The sequence below is a fragment of the Hemicordylus capensis genome, chromosome 8 (genome assembly GCF_027244095.1).
Source record: "Hemicordylus capensis ecotype Gifberg chromosome 8, rHemCap1.1.pri, whole genome shotgun sequence".
NCBI classification, from domain to species: Eukaryota; Metazoa; Chordata; class Lepidosauria; order Squamata; family Cordylidae; genus Hemicordylus; species Hemicordylus capensis.
Genome location: NC_069664.1, coordinates 7,522,235 through 7,544,010, shown reverse-complemented (window position 1 = coordinate 7,544,010; position 21,776 = coordinate 7,522,235). Strand labels below are relative to the sequence as shown.

General features: G+C 45.4%; 1 protein-coding gene across 5 annotated transcripts in view; it reads left to right on the top strand.

Annotated features, from left to right (window-relative positions):
• The window catches only part of PPP3CC (protein phosphatase 3 catalytic subunit gamma), an 81,961-nt gene that overhangs the window by 52,601 nt on the left and 7,584 nt on the right, over positions 1 to 21,776 (top strand). For 2 of the 5 annotated variants that reach the window (XM_053269212.1, XM_053269213.1), the window contains exons 4-14: positions 2,665 to 2,776; positions 5,216 to 5,361; positions 6,373 to 6,512; positions 7,300 to 7,377; positions 7,475 to 7,569; positions 8,737 to 8,862; positions 10,401 to 10,478; positions 11,787 to 11,813; positions 12,793 to 12,874; positions 14,855 to 14,952; positions 20,511 to 20,540. In XM_053269212.1, coding sequence (XP_053125187.1) covers positions 2,665 to 2,776; positions 5,216 to 5,361; positions 6,373 to 6,512; positions 7,300 to 7,377; positions 7,475 to 7,569; positions 8,737 to 8,862; positions 10,401 to 10,478; positions 11,787 to 11,813; positions 12,793 to 12,874; positions 14,855 to 14,952; positions 20,511 to 20,540 — 1,012 coding nt within the window. The remainder of the gene's footprint in view (positions 1 to 2,664; positions 2,777 to 5,215; positions 5,362 to 6,372; positions 6,513 to 7,299; positions 7,378 to 7,474; positions 7,570 to 8,736; positions 8,863 to 10,400; positions 10,479 to 11,786; positions 11,814 to 12,792; positions 12,875 to 14,854; positions 14,953 to 20,510; positions 20,541 to 21,776) is intronic. The other 3 variants (XM_053269214.1, XM_053269215.1, XM_053269216.1) reach the window with 3 other exon arrangements.

Below are 21,776 nucleotides of genomic sequence, written 5' to 3'. Positions count from 1 at the left end.
GCTCAGTGATAGAACATCTGCTCCATTCAAAAGGTCCTAGGTTAAGTCCCTGGCAGCATCTGTAAGTAGGGCTGGGAGGGACTCCTGCCTGATACCTTGGAGAGCTGCTGCCAGTCAGTGCAGACAACACTGAGCTAGATGGACCAGTGGGCTGACTCGGTATAAGGCATCTTTCTATAAACAAACAAACGGTGGACTTTTAAGGTCTTCAGTCCTCTGTCTTTGGCTGTTTTTGTGTAATCTCATTTATTTTTTGGCTTTCATGATACTGTGGATGCAAGACAACAGAAGTGACACTGAGATAAAAAGTAATACTCAAAACTTGAAAATGTGCCAGAATCTTATTTGATTCTTTACTACATCAGTGAGAATTGGGTTAACTTTTACAGGGCTGAACAACTTTGGCCCTCCAGCTGGTTTTGGACTACAATTCCCATAATCCTCAGCCATAGTTGCAAATAATAAGTGATTATGGGAGTTGTAGTTCAACATCTGCAGGAAGGCCAAAGTTGTGCAACCCTAATCAAGGCTGTATGTACTATGTCAGACTGCTGATGGGGAGGGCTCACATGACTGAATGCTCCTCTATATAGAAAAATAGCATTTAAGATGAGGCTAGAACCTTCCCCCTGCCATGCAATCTTTCTGTGTGGATTGACTTTCTTCCCCCCCCACCCCTTTTTCCTCCATGAAGGAACACTGTCATGCAAGTCTCCATCTGCGGTCTGAATTGGTGCAGTCCAGAAATCTCAGTAGAACTAGATTTTAATGTATGCCCTAGAGGTGAATAGCAGCTAGTTTGCATGCAATGGCGAAGTGACCTTTTTTGTAATTAAAGCTTGTAAATATTTTCTGTGGTTACTATTGGTCTAAACCAGCTGTAGAACCACTGCCAATCATAGCAGATGATACTGAGCTAGATGGATCAATGGTCTGATTCAATATAAAGTAGCTGTTTTGTTTCCTGTGCATCCAAAATTAATATTTGGCAGTTGGCAATGGCCATTGTAAGCCACCTAATGATGTAGCGGGGAAATGACTTAACTAGCAAGCCAGAGGTTGCCGGTTTGAATCCCCGCTAGTACCGGTATGTTCCCCAGACTATGGGAAACACCTATATCAGGCAGCCGCGATATAGGAAGATGCTGAAAGGCATCATTTTATACCACGCAGGAGATGGCAATGGTAAACCCCTCCTGTTTAAACCAAAGACAACCACAGGGCTCTGTGGTCGCCAGGAGTTGACACTGACTCCTAAAGGCACTCTTTACCTTTAATGGCCATTGTACAGTTCTGACACCATGTTATGAGCTCTATGACCATTAATTGAACGTAATGGCCTTCAATTGCACTTTCCACCAATGGTACATCTGTCTAAGAGATTTTGTTAACCTTGTCTGGAAAAGAATGCTTTGCTCTTGTTTCACACTACCATTTGCTTTGTTGTGAAGTGACTGTTGTACTTCTATTATGGTAAAGATGACATGAATCTTGGTCTTGTGAATATCATCTAACGTGTGCTTTCATGAAACTATGAATGCCAGCAGTGTTTGTGCTGACCTTCACTGTGAAGATACTGCTGAAAAATGAAAAAAAGTGTAGAAACAATTTACATGAACTCTCTTATAGTGAAGTGGGGGAATATGTAAAACTCGTTCAAAGTCTGCTTTATGGTCCTTCAGACACAAGCATGAATTCTTAATGTGGGTATCCTGATTTGTGTACCTGCAACAGTACAGATTCTTGATCTTAATTCACATATCACTGTGTATGCACTTTCTCTATTCATATCTATCTCATTATTATATTCTCGATTATAATGCCCAAAAAGCTATCTGTTTAGCAGCCCTCAGCTGAATTGGTGCCTTCGTTTTCAGTCATTCTAGTTTAACCCTGATGTATTGGCAAGACTTGTTTTGTACACATTCACTGGAAATAAATCCAAGGAAATGTGATCCTGAATAAGCTCTATTATGCTCTTGGCTTATACTTTGTGTCCCCTGACTTAATGCAAGGAAATTGCATGAGGAATTCTGTCTGGCAGCAAATTCCTTGTATAGTGCATTTCTAGGTCCGTGGACCTGGAGAGATGTTTGAAAGCATACAGGTAGACTCTACCAAAGGCTTTGCTTTTCAAGGAAAAGCCTTCGTATCCTGCCTGACTACCTCCCAAGATCTCCAGTCTTGGTGCCCCACCTCCAGTGTTCCCTCTAACAGGGATTCCCAGACCATCAAAAAAGTTCTATAGGCAACCTCCAGTCTCAGAGGTAAGATGCCTCTAAATTCCATTTGCAGGGGAGCAACAGCAAGAGAGAGGGCCTTGCCCTCACTGCTTGCCTGTGAGCCTCTCAGGCATCTGATGGGCCACTCTGTGAAACAGGGTTCTATACTAGATAGGCATTGGGCCTGATGCAGCAGGGCTGTTCGTATCTATACTGTATGTAGTGCACAATGCCTAGAATGATGCAATCCTGGCACATTTATCCCCTAAGTATGTCCACCCCATTTGACACATTCTAAATAGCCCTTCTCATATACCTGTGCTGTGGTCAGATTCTTTCCTTGAGGTCTATTCCTTGAGTTTGTTTTCACCAGTCAGGAGTTCTGTGCTGCAGCTCTCTGGAAAAGGTTTTCTGACATGCGGAACTTCCCTTTCTTTTGCAGTGTGTACTGTATTTATGGAGTTTAAAGATAAACCACCCCAAAACACTTTACCTACTCCGAGGGAACCACGAGTGCAGGCACCTCACAGAATACTTCACCTTTAAACAGGAATGTAAGTATGGGATGACTTGGCTGGACTTACCTGAGAAAGCCAAGAGAAAGCTGTGGATGTTGTGGTGGTGGCATGTATGTCCTGGGCCTCCTGTCCTCCTTCAGTGTTCAGGGAAGCAGTGCTTAAATCCCTCCTCACAGAGAGGCTGCAAGCACGGTTCCTGCGTTGCCTTCTCCCTGACAGTCTGACTCCATGCAAACCGGCCCTCCCACCCCTGTCAGCTTAGGGACCCAAAACCCTATAATTACTGCCAAGAGCTTTCACTTCCAGCTTGTGCAGCTGGTATCAGAATTGGAAGGAAATCAAGTACTTGCCCTTTAACGTGGGTTCCTCAGCAAATCCTTACCTCTTATTTTGTGTGTGTGTGTGTGCTTAAAATTTACAGTAAACTTATTAATTTTTATAAATCTGAGTGGAGATGGTGCAAAGGTGAGGCCCAGCAGTTCAAAAAGGCCACTGCAAAAAGATGTCCCCGCACATCATTACGACTTTTGCTTTCCTTTAATGATGTGCACTAGCTCCCTGACGTTCCACATTAGTTTCAAGCATCTTGTCTCTTTATGTTTTGAGCACTGCAGTTGTATCTCCTCTCCCCCGCTCTACCTGCGCAAACCCATCTGCAGTCTCCTTTGTGCCTCCTTGTCATGTTGCTCTGCATGCTTGAAATGCTCAGGAATTGCTCCTGGGCCCTGCTCCTGCTTTGGGATGCGAGCCCACCTGAAACCATGTGGATGTCACTGCTCTCTCTGGCTTCCACTTTCCAGCAGCCCCTGTAAAAGGAAGCAGGAAGGAGCTCCTGGAAAACTGGACGGCAGCTCCTGTGTATAGCTCCTTCCTAATTCATCTCATGTTCTTGCTTTTTTTCTGTTCTGACTCCCCTTGAATTACTTCTGGTCTTTGTGCATATTTGTTCTTAGCATTCGTCTCACCCAGGTATGCTGCTCACATTCTGGCCACATGTCTATGAGAGCCTGAGCTCTCCCATTCAGGTCCACCCCATCCCGCTTATGCCCTGGAAATAATAACCCTCATTTTTGTTCTCATTTTAATTCTTCCTAAGTTTAATTTTACAGCCACAGTAGCTTCCAAAATAATGATGTGATAACTGGAAGGTGGAAGGCCACAGATAACTGGTATACATATTGTCCAGTCTTCGTTATTCTTCTGAAGTATGAACAAACTTCAGAATGCTTTGTGGTTGTACATTCTGGAGGTCAGCTGTGCACTCTGTGGGAAAAGATATTCATTTATTTTCAAAGCTGTTGATGATTTTGTGTATTTATACAGCGCCATCCATGTGCATGGTGTGTTACAGTGTTTAAGAGGACAAGTTCCTGCCTTGAGGAACTTGCAATCTAAAATGTGATAGAGGGAAGACAACAGAGGAAGGTGAAGGAATTGAAGGCAGCAGTAAACAGGGGAAGAATGGATGACTTCAGTTACATGTAGTTAAGCTCAGTTACAGTACGGTATGGGGGCCAGCAGGTTGTGCCATAGGTTGCACAGAAGAGCAGGGATTTGAGGGAGAGATTCGAAGGAAGGAAGGAAGAGAGGTGGCATCGTAGAACTGTCTTGGGAGGCAGTTCCATGCATAAGGGGCAGCAACGGAGAAGGGCAGAGTCGTGTGAGGAGCAAGAGGCCTACAGATGGCTGAGGGTGGGAGGGCTGAAGGAACAGAGGTTTTGGGGAGTGCTGTATTGGGATCCCGGAGTGGAGAGGAGGAGAGCCTTGAAGGTAAGGATGAGGAGCTGGCATTGGAGAAGGGAACAGATGGAAAGCTAGTACATAGTTTTCAGGATAGGCATGATGTGATCAAGGTGATGAGAGAATTAAATATTTTGATAATGGAGCACTGGATCATGGTGGTAGGACTGAGAAGAGACAACAGAAGACCAGATAGGAATATGGCAGTGACTGAAGTGAGAGATGACCCATAATTTTGCGCACAAGAGTAAATTACAATCCCTGCTTCCTTTGGAACACCATTTATGTCTTGGCCAGGAAAGATCTTCATACACCCACACTTCGAGTTGTGAAAAGAGGACATGACACATATAATGCATATTTAGAGAAGACCTGTGAGATCTGGGTCTGTTGGAAACCTGTCATACCTGGGTAGATAGGAGCTTTTCTCCCAGGGCAAATAAGTGCAACATGGGGGAGGGGGGCTAGGAGTGATCGGAGCTGTGGAGCAAAGGGTTAAAACCGCTTCTTCCTCCACAGCCCCCTCAGTGGCTCCTGTTTAGAGGGACAAAAACAGCCAAGAACGTCCACTCTAATGTTGTGCTACCATAACATGTAATTTTGCCCAAGTCATTGTGTTTGCCAAAATGTTGTGGTCTACGTGGAGAGTTGGGCCCAAGAAGGCCTCCAATGAGTCTGTGCTTTGTAGTCGAGACCTAACAGCCACATCCTTTTGCTTGCTTCTGCTTCCTGTAGGTCGAATCAAGTACTCGGAGCGGGTGTATGATGCATGCATGGATACATTTGACTGTCTTCCTCTTGCCGCCCTCTTGAACCAGCAGTTTCTGTGCGTACATGGAGGGCTCTCCCCAGAAATCACATGTCTAGACGACATTAGGAAAGTAAGTGATCTCTCTTTTTCCACTTCCCTCATCCTGCAACACCCTGAAAAGCCTGCCAACCAACCAACCCTGTTTTTGTTAGAACATTCAAAAATGCCGAATGTGTTTTGAGCATGTGCATTTTGAGGTTCTTCAGAGTTACTGGCAAAGATAAACACCACCATGTTATACAATCATAATGTTGGGTGAATATCATACATATAAACCTATTATCAACCCTGCTGTCTAATGTAAAGGATATCCAACCTCAAGTATTTCATGTATGCCATTCACCCAGTTGTTTTGGTTCAACGTTATAATTGTTTGCATTATTGTGATCAGTGTTTATGCATCTTTTTAGAGACAGTAGGCTCTAATGTGGATAATAATACTGTGTTAATGTTTGTGTGGAAGGGGGTAGTATTGTAGATTCATGCAACATTGTATAACTTGGGGGTGTTTAACTTTAAGTGCCTCTGAAGCTTGAAACACATTGCTTGAAACACGGGTACTTTTGAATGTTTAAATAAAACCAGGGTTTTCACTCAGGTCTCCGTCATGTAGAAGTCAGTATTTCTATAGCCTGTGTCATGGCTGGTTGGTTGATGAGTCTGTTAAAATAGTTGTTACTGAGAGACTGCATCGTGAGCTGTGAATACCTAGCACAGGTTAATCAGGGGTTTGGCCTGCACACAGTGCCTTTTGGTATATTAAAAAAATTCAATATGCCACTTTCCTGCCAGTGTACTCAAGGAAGTTAATGGTTTAAAATGATGGTTTACAATTTCATAGACATGATACAGTGGAATAAGGACTGGGGAGGAAGAAGAAATAGGGCAATTTGGGGGCCATGGCCACTGCATAAAACCATTCCAGGAGCAGAGAAGACAAAGGGTTGTTAGTCCTGGCACAGCTAAAGGAGAGGACCTCATACTCTCAACTTCACCTCTGAAGCAACCAGATGGCATAATCTGTGCCCTTCATCCCACAGCCTTCTGTCCATAATTTGTCTGTCTTCTGTATGCCTTCCAGTTAGACAGGTTTAAGGAGCCTCCAGCCTTTGGTCCAATGTGTGACCTGCTATGGTCTGATCCATCAGAGGATTATGGCAACGAGAAGACGCTGGAACATTTTACCCACAATACAGTTCGAGGATGCTCTTATTTCTACAGGTGAGAAAGGGTAAAGCAAGTGTTTTGAGGCTGACAAGGTCTTTCAGACCAGCCAATTTAGCGCACAGCATTGTCGCTTAAATTCGAGTTGCATGCCATTTTTAAGTCACTGTGAACAATGAATGCCTATTGGAGTGGCTTCTTGGGATGTGCACGAACCGGTTCAGCGCTCCTTTTCTGGACCTGGTTTGGAGACGGGGCAGGGGGAGGTCATTTGAGGCGCACACTCAGTGGCCATTTCCGGTACGACATTGACCAGGGCTGCAGGGAGATTCACTGCAGCCCTGCACTAACACTTTTGGGGAGAGCGCCGGGGGAGGGGGGAGCGTCAAGGCAGGTAAGGGCACCCTCCCTGCCCTTTAAAGGACCCCCCCCACCGCCTCCCAGGAGTGCACAAACCAGTTCGTGCACATCCTAGTACCTTCAAGATGGTCAGTTTCCTGACATGTCACCTTGAGGTGTTGGGTGCTTGGCAGCCCTCATCCGAGTGCAAGCATTCTTCTCTTAGCCCACTCACTCCCTTTGTCCCCACAGACAGACAGTGATGTAGTGGACAGAACATGGGGTTTGGGCTGGAAGAACTGGTTCAAATTCCCACTCAGCTGTGAAGACTACTGGGTGACCCTGGGCCAGTTACATGACCTCAGCCTGTATTGCAGGATAGTTGCTTGCAAGGAAAAGTGGAAAGAACCACAGGAGCTGCTTGGAGGAAGGGTAGGATACAAATGTGGTGGTGATGATGTTGATGTCATTACCACCTACTGATGTTGTAAAATTTCCCTTCCAGTTATCCTGCAATTTGTGAATTTTTGCAAAACAATAATTTGTTATCTGTGATCCGAGCACACGAAGCCCAGGATGCAGGGTAGGTTCAGAGTCGCTTTAGTGCCGCATTCAGCAGCTTTCTTGTGTTCCATGTGGGTTGCAGAAGCAACCTGTTCACCCTCTGTCTACTTCCACAGGTACCGAATGTACAGGAAGAGCCAAACTACAGGTTTTCCATCCCTAATCACAATCTTTTCTGCACCAAATTACCTAGATGTCTATAACAACAAGGGTAAGACTCTGATTCTCTACTGTAGTGCCAGTGTTGGGTCGTGCCTGAGGCCTTTTAATGGGAGCTTTTGCTCATTTCATACTTTTCTCCCTTAATAGCTTCCCTCCATAAAACAGAGGCAGTTTGTGTTTGCCCTGTTTGCTAGGAATTTGGGGGCCCCAGATTTCCAGAGCTACCCTAACCTACCTCACCTGGGGCCATCTGCTTCTCTTTCCCCCGCCCTCTTTCTCCTCTGCCCCAACAGCTGCCACTATTTCACAACTAACTGGGTCTGGAACTTGAGCCCCGCTCGAAAAAGTGTTGAGAAGGGAGAGCAGGGGAGAAGTGATGAGATGGCCTTCTGTCTTAAATCCAGACTGCAAATAGGAAGAGGCTTAGGAAAATTCCTTCCATCTCCTTTAGAGAATCAGTAGGTTGCTTCTTAAACTCTTTCTTTCTTTCTTTCTCTCCCTCTCCCTCTCCCCTCTCCCTCTCCCCCCTTGGAATGCATCAAGAATATGTCATGACACAACATTGTTCCTGGTGCATTTCAGGAGGGGGGGGTTGGCAGGAACCACCACCAGGCATAGAGAAATGGCATTTTTGATTTTAAAAAGATTAGCTCATCACTAAAAAGATTTTAAAAAGATTAGCTCATCACACACAAAAAATGTGGTAGTTTTATGAGGCCCTCCACAAAAATGACAGTGACAGTTCCATACACACATGCCTTCAGAGTCTCCATTGGTGGCCTAAACTGCATTGGGAAGAATTTTGGCAAATTGTTTGGGTAATCACTGTTGCATTTTGATCAGCTGCAGTGGTGCAGCAGGGAAGCAGCTTGCCTAGGGAGCAAGAGGCTGTTAGTTCGAATCCCCACCAGTGTGCTTCCCAGACTGTGCTAGTAAATATATATTTATAGTCACCTATTATAGGGCAGCATCAATATAGGAAGGTGCTGGAGGCGGATGCTCACTTCAGTGACAACGGCAAAGGCATCATCTCACACTGCGCTGGAGGAAGGCAATGGTCATCCGCTCCTGTATTCTACCAAGGAAACCACATGGCTCTGTGGTCGCCAGGAGTCGAGACCAACTTGACAGCACAATCTTTCCTTTCCCTTAAGCCTGGAGGGCAAAGGCAGGCTCAGCACATGGGTCAACATTTTCTGTCTTGTTTTTCTTCCAGCTGCTGTGCTGAAATATGAAAATAATGTCATGAACATCAGGCAGTTCAACTGTTCTCCACACCCCTACTGGCTTCCAAATTTCATGGATGTTTTCACGTGGTCTTTGCCTTTTGTGGGGGAAAAGGGTAAGTGGGAAAGGTAGTATCTGGCAGCTTCTTTTCAGAAGAATTAGCTCTTTGTACTTTGCCTAGAGAATTAAAGGTGCTTTGCAAATAAGTGATGGTGAAGCATTGAAAGATGTTTTTCATTTGGCCCAACTTGTGGTGGTGTCCTTTAAAATAAGAATGTTAATATTACACCAGTGCAAATGGTACTTCTCACAATAATAGGAGGTTGATAAAAATGGGTCCCTGCCTTACCAGGCGTTTACAGCTTGATTTCTAACAGAGAATGGGATGGAAGGAGAAGCAGCAAGAGAGTTGAGCAGGGGGGTGGTGAACACATGTATTAAAATATATATAAGCTTTGTTTCAATTGGGTATGACAACTAAGGTGAGGCTCTAGCAGTGGTGTCTCACCTGACTTTAATTTTATTTTGATCAAATGTCTTAGATTTTGTGTAGCCCAGGTCAGGCTAGAAAAAGACACTTTTATATGGATATGTTGGCTCGGCCCAGACATCATGTCAGGCTGTGGCTTGATGTTCTGTGAATGACACTGGCCCCAACCTCAAACATTGGCTGGGACAAGGATCTAGAGGCGAAAGAGCCATGCAAATTCCCGTTGTCTATATCAGTTGCCAGGGTGCAGGCCCTGAGCCCTGGCAGGGAGAATGAAGCAAGCAGTGGGGGAGCTCCAGAAACCCAAACATAGACACCCCAGAGATGCTCCCCCTTTAACCTACCCCACCCAAAGGGTTGGTCTTGGATATTTATTTATTTATCATATTTATATACCTCCTGATATGTAAATCCCTAGGCACTGTACATAATTTAAAATACAAGTAGTATAAAACAGACTAGAACAATTAAAACAATTGTATGAAATTTAAAAAAGCAATTTAAAATTAAGTAATTAACTAAAAGCCTGAGAAAATAGGTGTGTCTTAAAGGTCTTTTTAAGAGCAGCCAGAGATGAAAAAAAAGCTCTTACTTGGACACAGAGTTTATTCCAGAGCATATTCTAGGGACTTCTTGCTCTTTGGTGCCAAAGAACACCAAAAGAGCACCGATGTCAGTCAAGAGGTGGCTAAGAGATAAGAGTGCTTGGCTTCCAGCCCAGAGGCTGCCCCTTTAAAAAATCCATGCTCCGGGACAGAGAGGTGGAGTCTTAGGGAAGTAGTTGGGGTCAAGAGACCTAAGAGGGCTCAGTTTGAGCTTGGCTTTTGTTCTCTAAGAGCTCTCCAAGGTCCTGCAGATCAGCCTCACCTCATCCCCGCCCCCGCCCCCCCGTGGGAGTCCAGGACCGGACGTGTTTGCCCTGACATCTGAAGAGACAAACAAGGGCACTTGCCCTGTGAACCAGCTTCAAAACCCGATTTGCAGCCTTGGGTTGGGGAGCATTGAATTGGGGCAGGGAGTTGGAGTGTGTCACTGCAAGCGCCATTCACAGAGCAGCAGCTTCACGTTTGCCACTGTGTGTGGTCCAGCTCTCCCTCTCCCACTGGCCAGTGCCCAGCCCAGGCCTTTCTAACCACTTTGCTGTTTCTCGCCACTTCCTGCAGTTACAGAGATGCTGGTTAACATCCTCAACATCTGCTCCGATGATGAGCTGCTTTCAGATACAGATGATGCATTGGAAGGTAAAGAAGCATGTGTCTGTTCAGGGTGGGCTACGCGTGGGCACTTTGGGGCAGACCTGGAGAGACCGGCATTCCATACTGGATGGGCGGCCTCGTTCTTTTATTCGTTGCCATCTTTTTCATTCATGGTTCTAAGCTTACTGTCTTTGGCTGTTTACAGATGATTATTTCTCCGGAGCAACAAGTGCAACATCTCCCCTAGTCCACTACCGTGGCAATAGAAAAGCGGTATATAAAAAAATAAGCAACACAAATAATAGCCCTGATGTAGCATCAGTCGCTTGATACATTTATCCAGATGTATTGAGGGGGAAATTAGAAAGAGGGAGCCTGTTTGCCCAGTTTTCCTAATGAAGTGCTGCTGCGTGCCCAGATCCCATCCAAGTCAATGGAGTTGTGAAAACAACTCGACTAAACCGCTTCTGGTCTCCTCCTAAGAGAAACTGTACTCTCTCTTTTTTTTAATGATATAAGCCCATTTTTCATGTACCTTAAAAAGAAAAACCCAGTTCCAGTGGACAGTGGGGTGGGAGTGAGTGTTACACTCTCCAGGAGGTGCCTGGAACAGTCTCGGTGAAACACACACATGTTTCTACTGCAGCATTACTGGTCCCCTGGGGATTGTTTTGGCTTTCCTGGGGTACACATTGAAGTGCTTAAGGAGCCCACATAACTGGCTCTGGCCAGAGAACACTGTGGGAGACCTAAACACTGAATGCGTTGCACAGGCAATGACAGCTGTACTGCCCTCTCTTGAGTTACCTCAAAGACCCTTGTCTCTACAGCACTTCTCTTTAACTAGTGAGAGCGAAGTATGGGGAGTTGTTTTTATGGTGCCAGAACTCCTGGCCAGCTGAAACGGAAGACCTGGTAGTCCCGCAACCATCTATTTTTCTATCTCCTGGCATGAACACTGCCGCCACCCCACCTCCAGCATTTTGCACTGCTGGATCACTTTAAAACATACCATAATCAGTGAACTGGCGTTCCCATCCTTTTGGCATCAGAAATAGAATCATCCTCCTTTGGGGCCCTTAGTCGCGATTTTAGACACTGCCACGTAGATCAGAAGGCAATTGATCAGACTTTGGCAGAAACAAATGGAGGAGGACTTAGCCAAATGAGTCTGATGCAGTTGCAGAGAAGAATCAGCAACCGCTCCAGACCTAATCCTCTTGTCCCATTGCATTTTTTAAAAAAATGTTCTTCCCTCCCTCCCCCTCTCTCCCTCCCTCCCATTAAAATTAAATTTGTTTCTTCTATCTCTATCTTCATCTCCTTGTTACTTGGTGTCTCCTCTCCCTGAAGATAACTACATTTCAAGCTATCCGAAAGGTACCCAGCTAGAATTTGCTAAAAGCTTAATTCTCACTGCCTGTGCCACAAGATTTCCTTGGAGTGGATTTTGAATAGCTGACTAGTCGGACAGTCTCGTCATTTTCCTCTTCTCCCCCTTCAGTTTTAACATGAACGTGGTGCATTTGGTGTATTTTATTTTCCCTTGTTATTTTTAACCCTGCTGTGTTCCAACAGGAACCTGAACGCTGGGGGTCACATTCCTCTTTGACTTCTGAATGCAGCCACCTTCTGCATGGCTGATCCATTGGTGCATGTCAAAACTCCAGTTTGGCTTGTCCTGTTTTTAATGCATAGTTGGGTCGTCTTTTTTTTTTTAAAGATCTCAACTGGAAAGAGATGTTTTGATCATTCAGTTTACAATTGAGTCTCCCCAAACCTCCATGCTTTTCAGTCCATGTTTGGCCTGTGTAGTAAAAGGGAGCGTACCTATCCCTAGCACTCAGCATTGAACGAGGGTTCAAGCAAAGCGGCAAAGTTCCAGCCATTCCTTTGTCTGCATCTGTGCCAAAGGTAGTGCTTGTGTGACCACTCTCCCTTCTGCAAGCACAGCCCAGCATCCTGATGTCGTCTTCACCCCTCACTTGGTCTTGTCAGTGTGTTCTTGCCTTGCCAAACTGTGTGTCTATGGCTGAGCCATTCATGTCACATCCCATGTGTAGTCTGGTCAACCCCATCTGTGGGGGTGGAGGGAAAAGTCTAGGCAACACTTGTCTTTCTACTTTTGGTGGTTCTACCTCTTGTTTGGACTTTCCGTTTGTGTGTCATCCTGTCTGTCACCTGCTCCCCCTTCCATTCTGATCATTCCCTTTCCATGACTGTGACTGGAATTTAGCTGTACAGTTGTAATCAGATTTCTCTTTCCTAGAGCCAAGCAGATGCTTCATATGGGCATCACCTGAGCCTTGAGCATGTTCTGCCTCATTCTTTTAAATCTGTTTGATTTTTCTTTCCAAAGTAAGCACAACTGACCGCAAAGAGATCATCAGGAATAAGATCAGGGCCATTGGGAAGATGGCACGTGTTTTTTCAGTTCTTCGGTAAGTTCACTCTTCCTTGGGAATCTTGGAAAAAGAAAGGAAAGTAACATCTCTTTGCCAGATTGCCCTGGTTGTGCCAGTACAGTATAGTTCTCAGCTATTAGCTTTTTATTAATAACTTTAAAAATTTGAAACTAGTTTAAAATTGTAATTTTATATGTGGCTTTAAGCCTGGTCTCTTAACTTGTTTAATGTCATTAATCTTTTATTTTACATTGTATCTATTTTATTAATATTTTATTAGCCACCCCAAGCAGTTGTGTACTGGAGGGATGGGGTATAATTTTTTAAAAAATAATAATACAGGTCAAAACCAAATCAGCCAGTGGTTTTGGTGAAACTCCCGAGTCTTGTTTGGAAAAAAGGAGTGGTGGGAAGTCATGGACTTCTGTACATGGCTCCATATATCCAGCATTTCTGTCTTAAATAAACTCATTGTGATCTCCTAGTAGACAGGTTCTCCAGCTTGGGTCCCCAGATGCTGGACTGCAACTTTCATCATCCCCAGTCACAATGATGGGAATTGTAGTCCAGAGACATCGGGGAACCAAGGTTTGCAAGCTCTTGTCCTAATGTAATGGTCTGATAGCATGAGGCGTCCTGCAGTGGTCTCTCTAATTTTTTTCATCTGTGTGCGGAATGAGTTTTGTTCTGGGCGGCAGTTTCAAGGCAGTGTGTGCACAAATGCATTCAGAATGGTGCCTTCCTGATTCAACCTGAGCGGGACCTAAAATGAACTGAGCCGGACATCAAAAACTTGTGAGCGCGTGCATGTGCACACGCCTTAGAGGGAACAGTGGCGCCCTCTAGGTGATACAGCCCTGCTGTGACCTCTGCTGCCCAGCCATCATGTGTGAACCGCAAGCACATGGCCCTTTGCAGGGGTCTTTCCCCAGGAACCAGCACCCTCCTTGGACTTGCCAATTCTATGGGAAAGATCCCTGTAATAGACCCTACCTGTGTTGTGGCCGGCTTTTAGACCTTACAGCCATGCTGTGGGCTGAATCTACAGAAAAGCAGCTCCTGCTCCAGGCCTGCAACATGTACAGGTCACCTGCACTTAATGAGAGTGTGTACCCCTGTTAAAGGGAGGCAAGTCATAGCTGTGGTTTATTTGGCAGATAATGGTGAGCAGTTGCTCAGAAGTGCTTGAATTCCTCGGGCTCTTGACCTTTCTCTCGTTTGATGGTCAGTCCAGGAGCTCGGTATTGTTTGAGCTTTGTTCAGCTGAGGAACACCTCAAACCACAGAGCTGGGGCAGTGGTAGGATTGTGAGTTGGGATGATAGACCATCGGTCCATCTAGCTCAGTATTGTCTATACCAGGCCTGCTCAACTTCGGCCCTCCTGCAGATGTTGGCCTACAATTCCCTTAATCCCTGGCTATTGGCTTCTGTGGCTGAGAATTATGGGAGTTGTAGTCCAAAGACAGTTGGGGGGCCTAAGTTGAGCAGGCCTGGTCTATACTGATTGGCAGAAGGTTTCAGGCAGGAGTCTCTCTCAGCCCTACCTGGAGATGCTGCCAGGGATTGAACCTGGAACCTCCTGCATGCAAGCAGATGCTCTTCCACTGAGCTGTGGCCCCATCCCATAAGAATATCTACCAGCATTCACATATAGTCTCCCATCCAAATGCAAACCAAGGCAGACCCTACATAGCAAATGAGACAGTTTATGCTTGCTCTCCGGTTTATGCTTGCTCTCGAGACCAGCTCTCCTTCAGTGACATTCACCATGAGCTCACTGGGTTGCCTTGGGTAAACTACTCGCAAGTCAAGAAGCAATTGCTCCTAGTCCCGGCTTCATGATGTACATACCTATAATGGTTTGCATATTTACAAACACACAGTGGTTTGTTTCTGTGTGTGAGGTGTTTCCTCAAATCGGCCTTAGATCTATACCTAATGTGTGGAATGGTGCTCAGCTGATAGGCACTGGTCTGTGTACGAGCGTGTAACTTGACCCTTTGCGTCTTTTGCAGAGAGGAGAGTGAGAGTGTGCTGACACTCAAAGGCCTGACTCCCACAGGTACTCTGCCCCTGGGAGTCCTCTCAGGGGGGAAACAGACTCTACAGACTGGTGAGTACATGAGAAGCTGTCTCCTGCGTCTCCAATATTTTTGTATGGGTTAAGAAGACTGGGTGTGTGAATTTGGGCTCTGACTCATCTCACGGGGATCCTCCAGAGTTCTGGGAAGGAGCTGAGGTTTCCTTTTCTTTCATGGAGTTCTGTCACAAAAAAGCTGGACTCCGATATCCCCATGGTCTATTGGGTAACGTCCCTGGCTCTTCTCTCTGGAGCACCAAAGGGGGCATGGAACAAAGTGTGGAGGGAGAAGAGCAGGAAGGAGAAGTTGAAGCCTTTGGGTCAGTTGAACAAACCTGGCAGGGAAACTTGAGGGAAGGATCTCGTCCAAGGCATTTGTATAATGTCGTCATAGCTGGTGATCTTGCTGGGAATAGAGGCTGGAAGCATGTGTAGCATTGCTGGCGTCTGTTCTTTATAACAGCTCTTCAGATTTCATCCCTTTTAACGGCAGTTGCCCTTTATGCTTCTGCTGCTGTGTACGAGCACACGCAAAGAGCCTGCTTTTTTTGTTCCCTCCTGTACTAAGTCCATCTGTTCTGAGTGCTAACGTTGATGCTCCCAGTCTATGGAAACGGTAAAGAGTTCTGGAATTCTCTTTTTGGGTAGAGTTTCAGCATTAATATTTGTGCTGGTTCTGCAACTTGGAGCACATTTGTGGTGTTTTGTGTGCTTCTTAGGCAAGTTAGGCTGGAGTGTGGGGAACAGTGTTCAGGGTGTGTCCAGACATGTGCTCTTCTTGCATCTTGTTTCATTTCTGGATATGTTCTTCACAGTAAAGGTAAATGTACCTTTACTTACACATTTACACTGTCTTTGCCAGAACTGTGGGCTCAATCGTTTTTAATTGGTTAACCAAGTTTGTCCTGTTGCACTCATGTGCCCTTCTAACGGAAACTGTGTTAAGCAATCTAATTGTGCAGCATTCACTCCTATCCTCTAGGGTAGGCGTTTTAGCATCTACTAAAATAAACAAGCAGACGCAGTTTTCTATATCTGGATGAATGCATGCAAGAAGGTAAACTAAACCCACCACTTTTTAAAAAGCAAGGAAGTGCCTCGATAATGCAAGGCAAGGGAACTGGATAACTCGGGGAGAGGAGCAGCAGCAGACTTCTGCCAGAGCAATTACTCATAATTTCAGGACTTGAGACCACAGTTGCTCTTGAGTTGGTAACTTGATGTGAGGTAGGGATCTAGCTTGTGTTTTGCCACCTGGCTGTTGCCAAAGGATGGAGTCGAGGCATATGAATACGGAAGCCTCTTCATAGCAGTAGGCCAGAGCACATCGGTAGGGGCTTCCAGGTCAGGTTTTATCCTAGCAATTCAAATGAAGTCGCTCTCCTCTTGCTACAGCCTGCTGCCTATGGACCACCACCACCTCCTTGCTTTCCCCTACTTAAGTTTTGCCTTTCGCTGCCCTAATCTGACAAACTGAGGCCAGTATAAAATGCAGGCCTGGGTATGTCTATGGACACAGAAGCATGTAATATAGTGAGTCATCATTGTGGTATAAAACGAGCCCATCGCATGCATATCAGTATAAGATCATACAAAAAGTCTGATTTTTCTAAACAGGTAATGCTTCCCAGTTTAATTGTATTACTATTATTTTATGTAAGCCACTATGTGGATCTTCCTGGATTGAAATTGGGTAAATACCATTGCATGCCATCTGCAAAATGCAGCCAAAGATCAGTATTGAAATTGTATATCCTAGGGAAAAACACATGACAGATGAAGCTATGCTGAAGCTGAAAAGCATGTGCGCCCCCAAATTTGGAGTCACATATTCACTAGATTTTGGATAGCTGAATTTGATATTTTATTTCAGCCTTGATCTTTAACTGCATATAACAGTTGACATGCAATGGTATTTATTTAGTTCATTTCTCCCCACCTCTTCAGTTCAAAAAGATTTGTGAGGAGTCTTGCATAAGGCAATAAAATATAGTTTTACTGTCAAAACCTTTACAATTGTTCCATGAAACATACTGTTTAAACCATTTACATATCCCTCTCTTAGTTAGAGAAGGTTGTTCCCTAACAATAGTATTCAACAGTTGACAGTTTGTACAGCTTCATATTGGATGCTGCCAGCATCAGAGCAATCCAGAGATTATTTCCAGTGTAAAGCATGTAACCATTGAGGGGAACTTGCACATTCTGAATCCAACAAATGTGAAATTTGGGATCTTTGCAAATATGCATTTCAGCTCTAATATGCACTTTTTATTTTGCCCTGTGTGCATGCAATGGAATACATACATGCAGTCAACTTGCATAGTAGTTCACTGGCCTTTCCCCCCATATAAAAATATAGGGAAACTGTAACATGGAAAAGCCCTAAGAAGTTTCAAGATCTGATAATCTGCCCCGATCAAACTTGCAGTAAGCCATTGTAGGTCAGCTTCCCAGGCAATCATGACTGGTCAGGGATCAGGAAATGAGTTATAGTAACATGTGTCTCTAGAGGGAACCCTGTAATCTAGTGTTTTAATCCTTTTATGCTGCCAGCCTTTGAATCTGGCATTGAACCAACCCGATTTCCTTTCCTGGCAGTATTGGATGACTTCCTGGTGTGCCACAAAGAGGTTTGCCCTGGCAGTCACTCTTTTGATTAAATTGCTCACATGTGCGTGAAGAGAAGGCTGTTGTAGTAGAATTTAGCGTGGTCAAAGGGAGTGGTGGTTTCCCAAGATCTGGAGTTTGCTTGCTTTCACCAGAGATAAGGGCAGATTTCATTTCACGGACAGTGGAATGTATCTTCTCTAATGGCATCAGGAAATCGGCAGATGAAGTCGTAAGTTTTAAGAGCTACCTTTGCACCTGTTTTCTTGAGCTTTGTGATAGATTGGGCTTAGAGAACCATATGCTTCGGAGACTGACTAGGTTCTAATAACTTAGATGACTGTTTTACCTGATTGGCCGTGTCAAGCTTTTTCACCTTGCTGGAACCCCCGAAGGTGGTGTGTATGTGTTTAGGAGCTTCCCGCAATGTTCCATTTTAACATGAAGCAAATGATTTGCGTTTTAGTGAGCCTTGTCACTTTGAGATTTCTTTGATGAAAGAAGCAGGGACTAGTTGGAAGAGCTGCTCCTGTTGCTAGTCTTGTGATTCTCTATCACGCTTAATCTCCACGCTGACTTTGCAAGTAGTCCAAGCTTTCTCATCCTCTGCCTGGCCTTTAACTCCGAGTTCCCTGCCTGTGTCCCCATCACCTGAATGCCACCCCCTTGTCAAGCAGCAGCCCCCCTCATTCCTGTGCCCCATCTACAGTTTTGTGCCACCTTTCATTCATATTACCAGTTTGTAAGAGCTTCTTTGCTCTTACAGACCCAGTGATAACTTGCCAAAATGAGCCCTAAGCCCTGCTGTTCTTTAGATAACAATTTCTGTATACTACTTATGTTGTGTAATTGTACCTCCCATCATGTAGCTTTACAGCAACCCTGTGAGGTGGGTCAGAAATATCCGCACGTCTCACATGGGGGACCGAGGCTGTAAGCTGGCAGGGTGGCCCAACACTACTTAGGGTTTGCAGCTGAGCTATAGCTTGAACCCTGGGCTTCCAGATATGACACGCTGAGGAAGGGATCCTCCATCTGAAGACTTCTAACACATTCAAATGACCTTCCAAGCTATGTTTTGAAAGACCATGATCAAGCCATGTATTTGTGCATGCACTTCATCTTCCTCTTGCCTGTGGAGCTTAATTCAGTACTTCCCGTTTCCCTTACATCATAGTTCACCATGCCATCCAAGCCATCGACTTCATTTGAGTGGTCCTTGAAACCTTTGATCTTGGTTTGGAGAGATCATTCAGACCACAGTTTGTTGGTTTGGATAGCTGGCAGATCTGTGGCTTGAACAAAACAAGAAGTATTAAATTAAATCCTGCAGATGAGTCAGGGGAGGTGGTAGCATGTGCACACATGACTTGTTCGCAGTCCCCCAAGGATTGCTTGAATGCACCCACTGTCTCCCCTACTGCAGTCTTCATTGCAGGAAGCAAGGACTTGACTTGCATCCTTGACCATTAGAGCAATCTCTGCTCTTCAAAAACATCTTTCTTGTAGCTGTTGTTGTAGTTGGGCTTCACTCTCATCACAGAAAATAGAATCCAGTACCTCTGTGTGAATCCAGTACCCCTAAGAGTTGAAGAGCCTCTTGCCCAAGAATGTTCTGCCCAGAAAGTGGGTTGGTTTGAGAACACCTCTAACATAGTATCAAGATGGAGCTGAAGTTAAGGTTGGGTACAGCAAGAATGTCATGTGAGTTCCAGCACTCGAAGATGTTTTATGTAGGCATAACCCCTGTTCTGTTTGGATGTAACTGCTCTTATAAGCTGTTTAGTGTGGGGGCTGTACTCGAACTTTCAGGAAAGTCTTCAGCATTATCAGATACAAACTCAATGGAATATGAGATTGTGCAGATATAATAGGAACCCCAAGAGAAGATCTGAGTTTTTGATTCATGATTGCTTTATTATACTTCAGCAAACTGGAGTGATCCATCACTGGCACCTTCTAGAAAGGCTCAGTCCATCACCCTGGATTTTTCTGATTGGCACTGAGTGGTGTGTGCACGCAAAGGCAGTCCTAGTTTCCCCCTGAGGTGCTTCTCCATTTCCTACATCACTGAATTCTAGCACAGTGAAATGAATCCTCTAAAAGTACAAATCAAAATTCAGTAAAAAGCATTCTTCAAAAGCATGCCTAAACAAAAAGACTTTGCATTGCTGATGGGACACCCAGTAGGGGAGTTTGTCATGGATCTTGGGTGCCAGTTGACTACAAGGAGAGGGGCTGCAATTGAAGGGGCTGGAGTTGCAGAACTCATCATGTCGGCCAGTAATTCTCTACTGAACTACTTGCCTTAACAAATTATATGGTGTTACAGGTTCATCTGATAGCAAAAGCTGAGGATATTTGTTCATATTCATACATGTGTTACTGTACCCCATTTGGGGGTGGGATTGATCCAGTGCCTTATTCGAGTCAAGGTGTGACTAGTGGAAGAGAAAGGTCCTGTGCTGCCAGATTCCCCTTCCATGGCAGAAGAACACCTTTGCTGTGTAGCTGCTTAACAGATGTTGTGTGACCATCCCCGACTTCCACATGTCAACTTGGCCCTTAAGGTCAATGTTCCTTAGCTCCAGAAAAATGCCATCATAAGGCAGACGGCAGCTGTGGCTGCCTATTAAATGCAGGAATACAAGGCAATGGGAGCATGTCGCTGCTTAGTCCACGCCCTGGTGGAAAAAGCTTTCCTCCAAGATAACCACTGGCTCAATGGAATGGTCTTGAGACCTGGTTATAGGTGGTATGAAACCATGTTAAATGATTAAATCTAGCAGCCAGTCCAGGTAAGAGACTCCCTTCCATCTCTCTGCCCCTGTTGCCACCATCCTCTGCTAGCTAGCCTTCATCGCAGCCCTCCTCTGTTGGGACTGGGAGGGTTGTAGGTGTCAAACAGCCATGGTGATGTTAAGTTCACTCACTCTTTTCTGTCTTCATTTTTGCATGCAACTGTTCCTTCTGTATTACAGCCACAGTAGAAGCGGTAGAGGCACGGGAAGGTATGGTTAGATTCTTGCAAGAGCCTTGATGGTTTTGTGTGTTTGCTCATTTTCCCCCAAGAGCCGCCTTAGCAGCAGCGTGAAAGCTTTTTATTCTTGCATCACCAGAAGTGGAGGGGAGCTGAAGGGTTTGGGCAGGTGCCAGCTGAACTGGCTCCCCGCAATCTCCCCTTGGGTTCATCCCAGAAAGAACACAAAAGCCTCCTTTCGCCTCTCTGCCTCTGGTGCCATCACCTATGCTGCCTGCCATCTTCCGGTTTGGACTGGGAGGGTGGTGGATTGCAGACAGCCCCTGGTGGTATAATGTTCACTCCCTTTGGTACTAACTGAGCCTTCAGCAGTGACCATTCTGTGCTGACTTCCGACTCACAGTATGGGATTGGTTCCATCTTTTGGGACTTACTGCAGCAGAATTGGGGCTGGCTCAGCCATGCTAGCCAAGGGGATACCAACCGTGGTCCCCCAGATGTTGTTGGACTACCACGCCCATCACAATGGCCAAAGGCTGTTTTAGCTGGGGATGATGCAAGTTGTAGTCCAACACCATCTGGGAGACCCAAGTTGGGCAGCCCTGGCCTTGGACAGCATCATTCAAAGGGCACCTGCCATGCCAGAAGGAACATGCTCATCTCTGTTCTTGTGAGTTTCTGGCATGGCCTAAGTACACCAGTTCCCTTTCACTGGAAATGATGGGGATTGACCCTGATACTTTTATGCATGCAGAGACACCCTCTACCACTGAGCTTGGTTAGCTCTTTTTCAACTTTTGCCATGTGCCCCCAGAATACTCTGTGCCCTCAAGATGACCCATCCTGCATAGAGTGGCAGCAATATAGGAAGCTGCCATATACTGAGTCAGACCGTTGGTTTATCTAGCTCAGTGTTGTCTTCACAGACTGGCAGCGGCTTCTCCAAGGTTGCAGGCAGGAATCTCTCTCAGCTCTATCTTGGAGAAGCCAGGGAGGGAACTTGGAACCTTCTGCTCTTCCCAGAGTGGCCCCATTATCCCCTAAGGGGAATATCTTACAATCCTCACACTTCTAGTCTCCCATTCAAATGCAACCAGGTCAGACCCTACTTAGCTAAGTGGACAAGTCATGCTTGCTGCCACAAGACCAGCTCTCCTTCAGAATGCACATCTTGGTGTCAGTTCAGGACACTGAGTAAAACTGAGTGGCATCCATGTTCAAAATCTAGGACTCCTCTGCCCTGGTCTCTCACTTTCAGTTATTGACC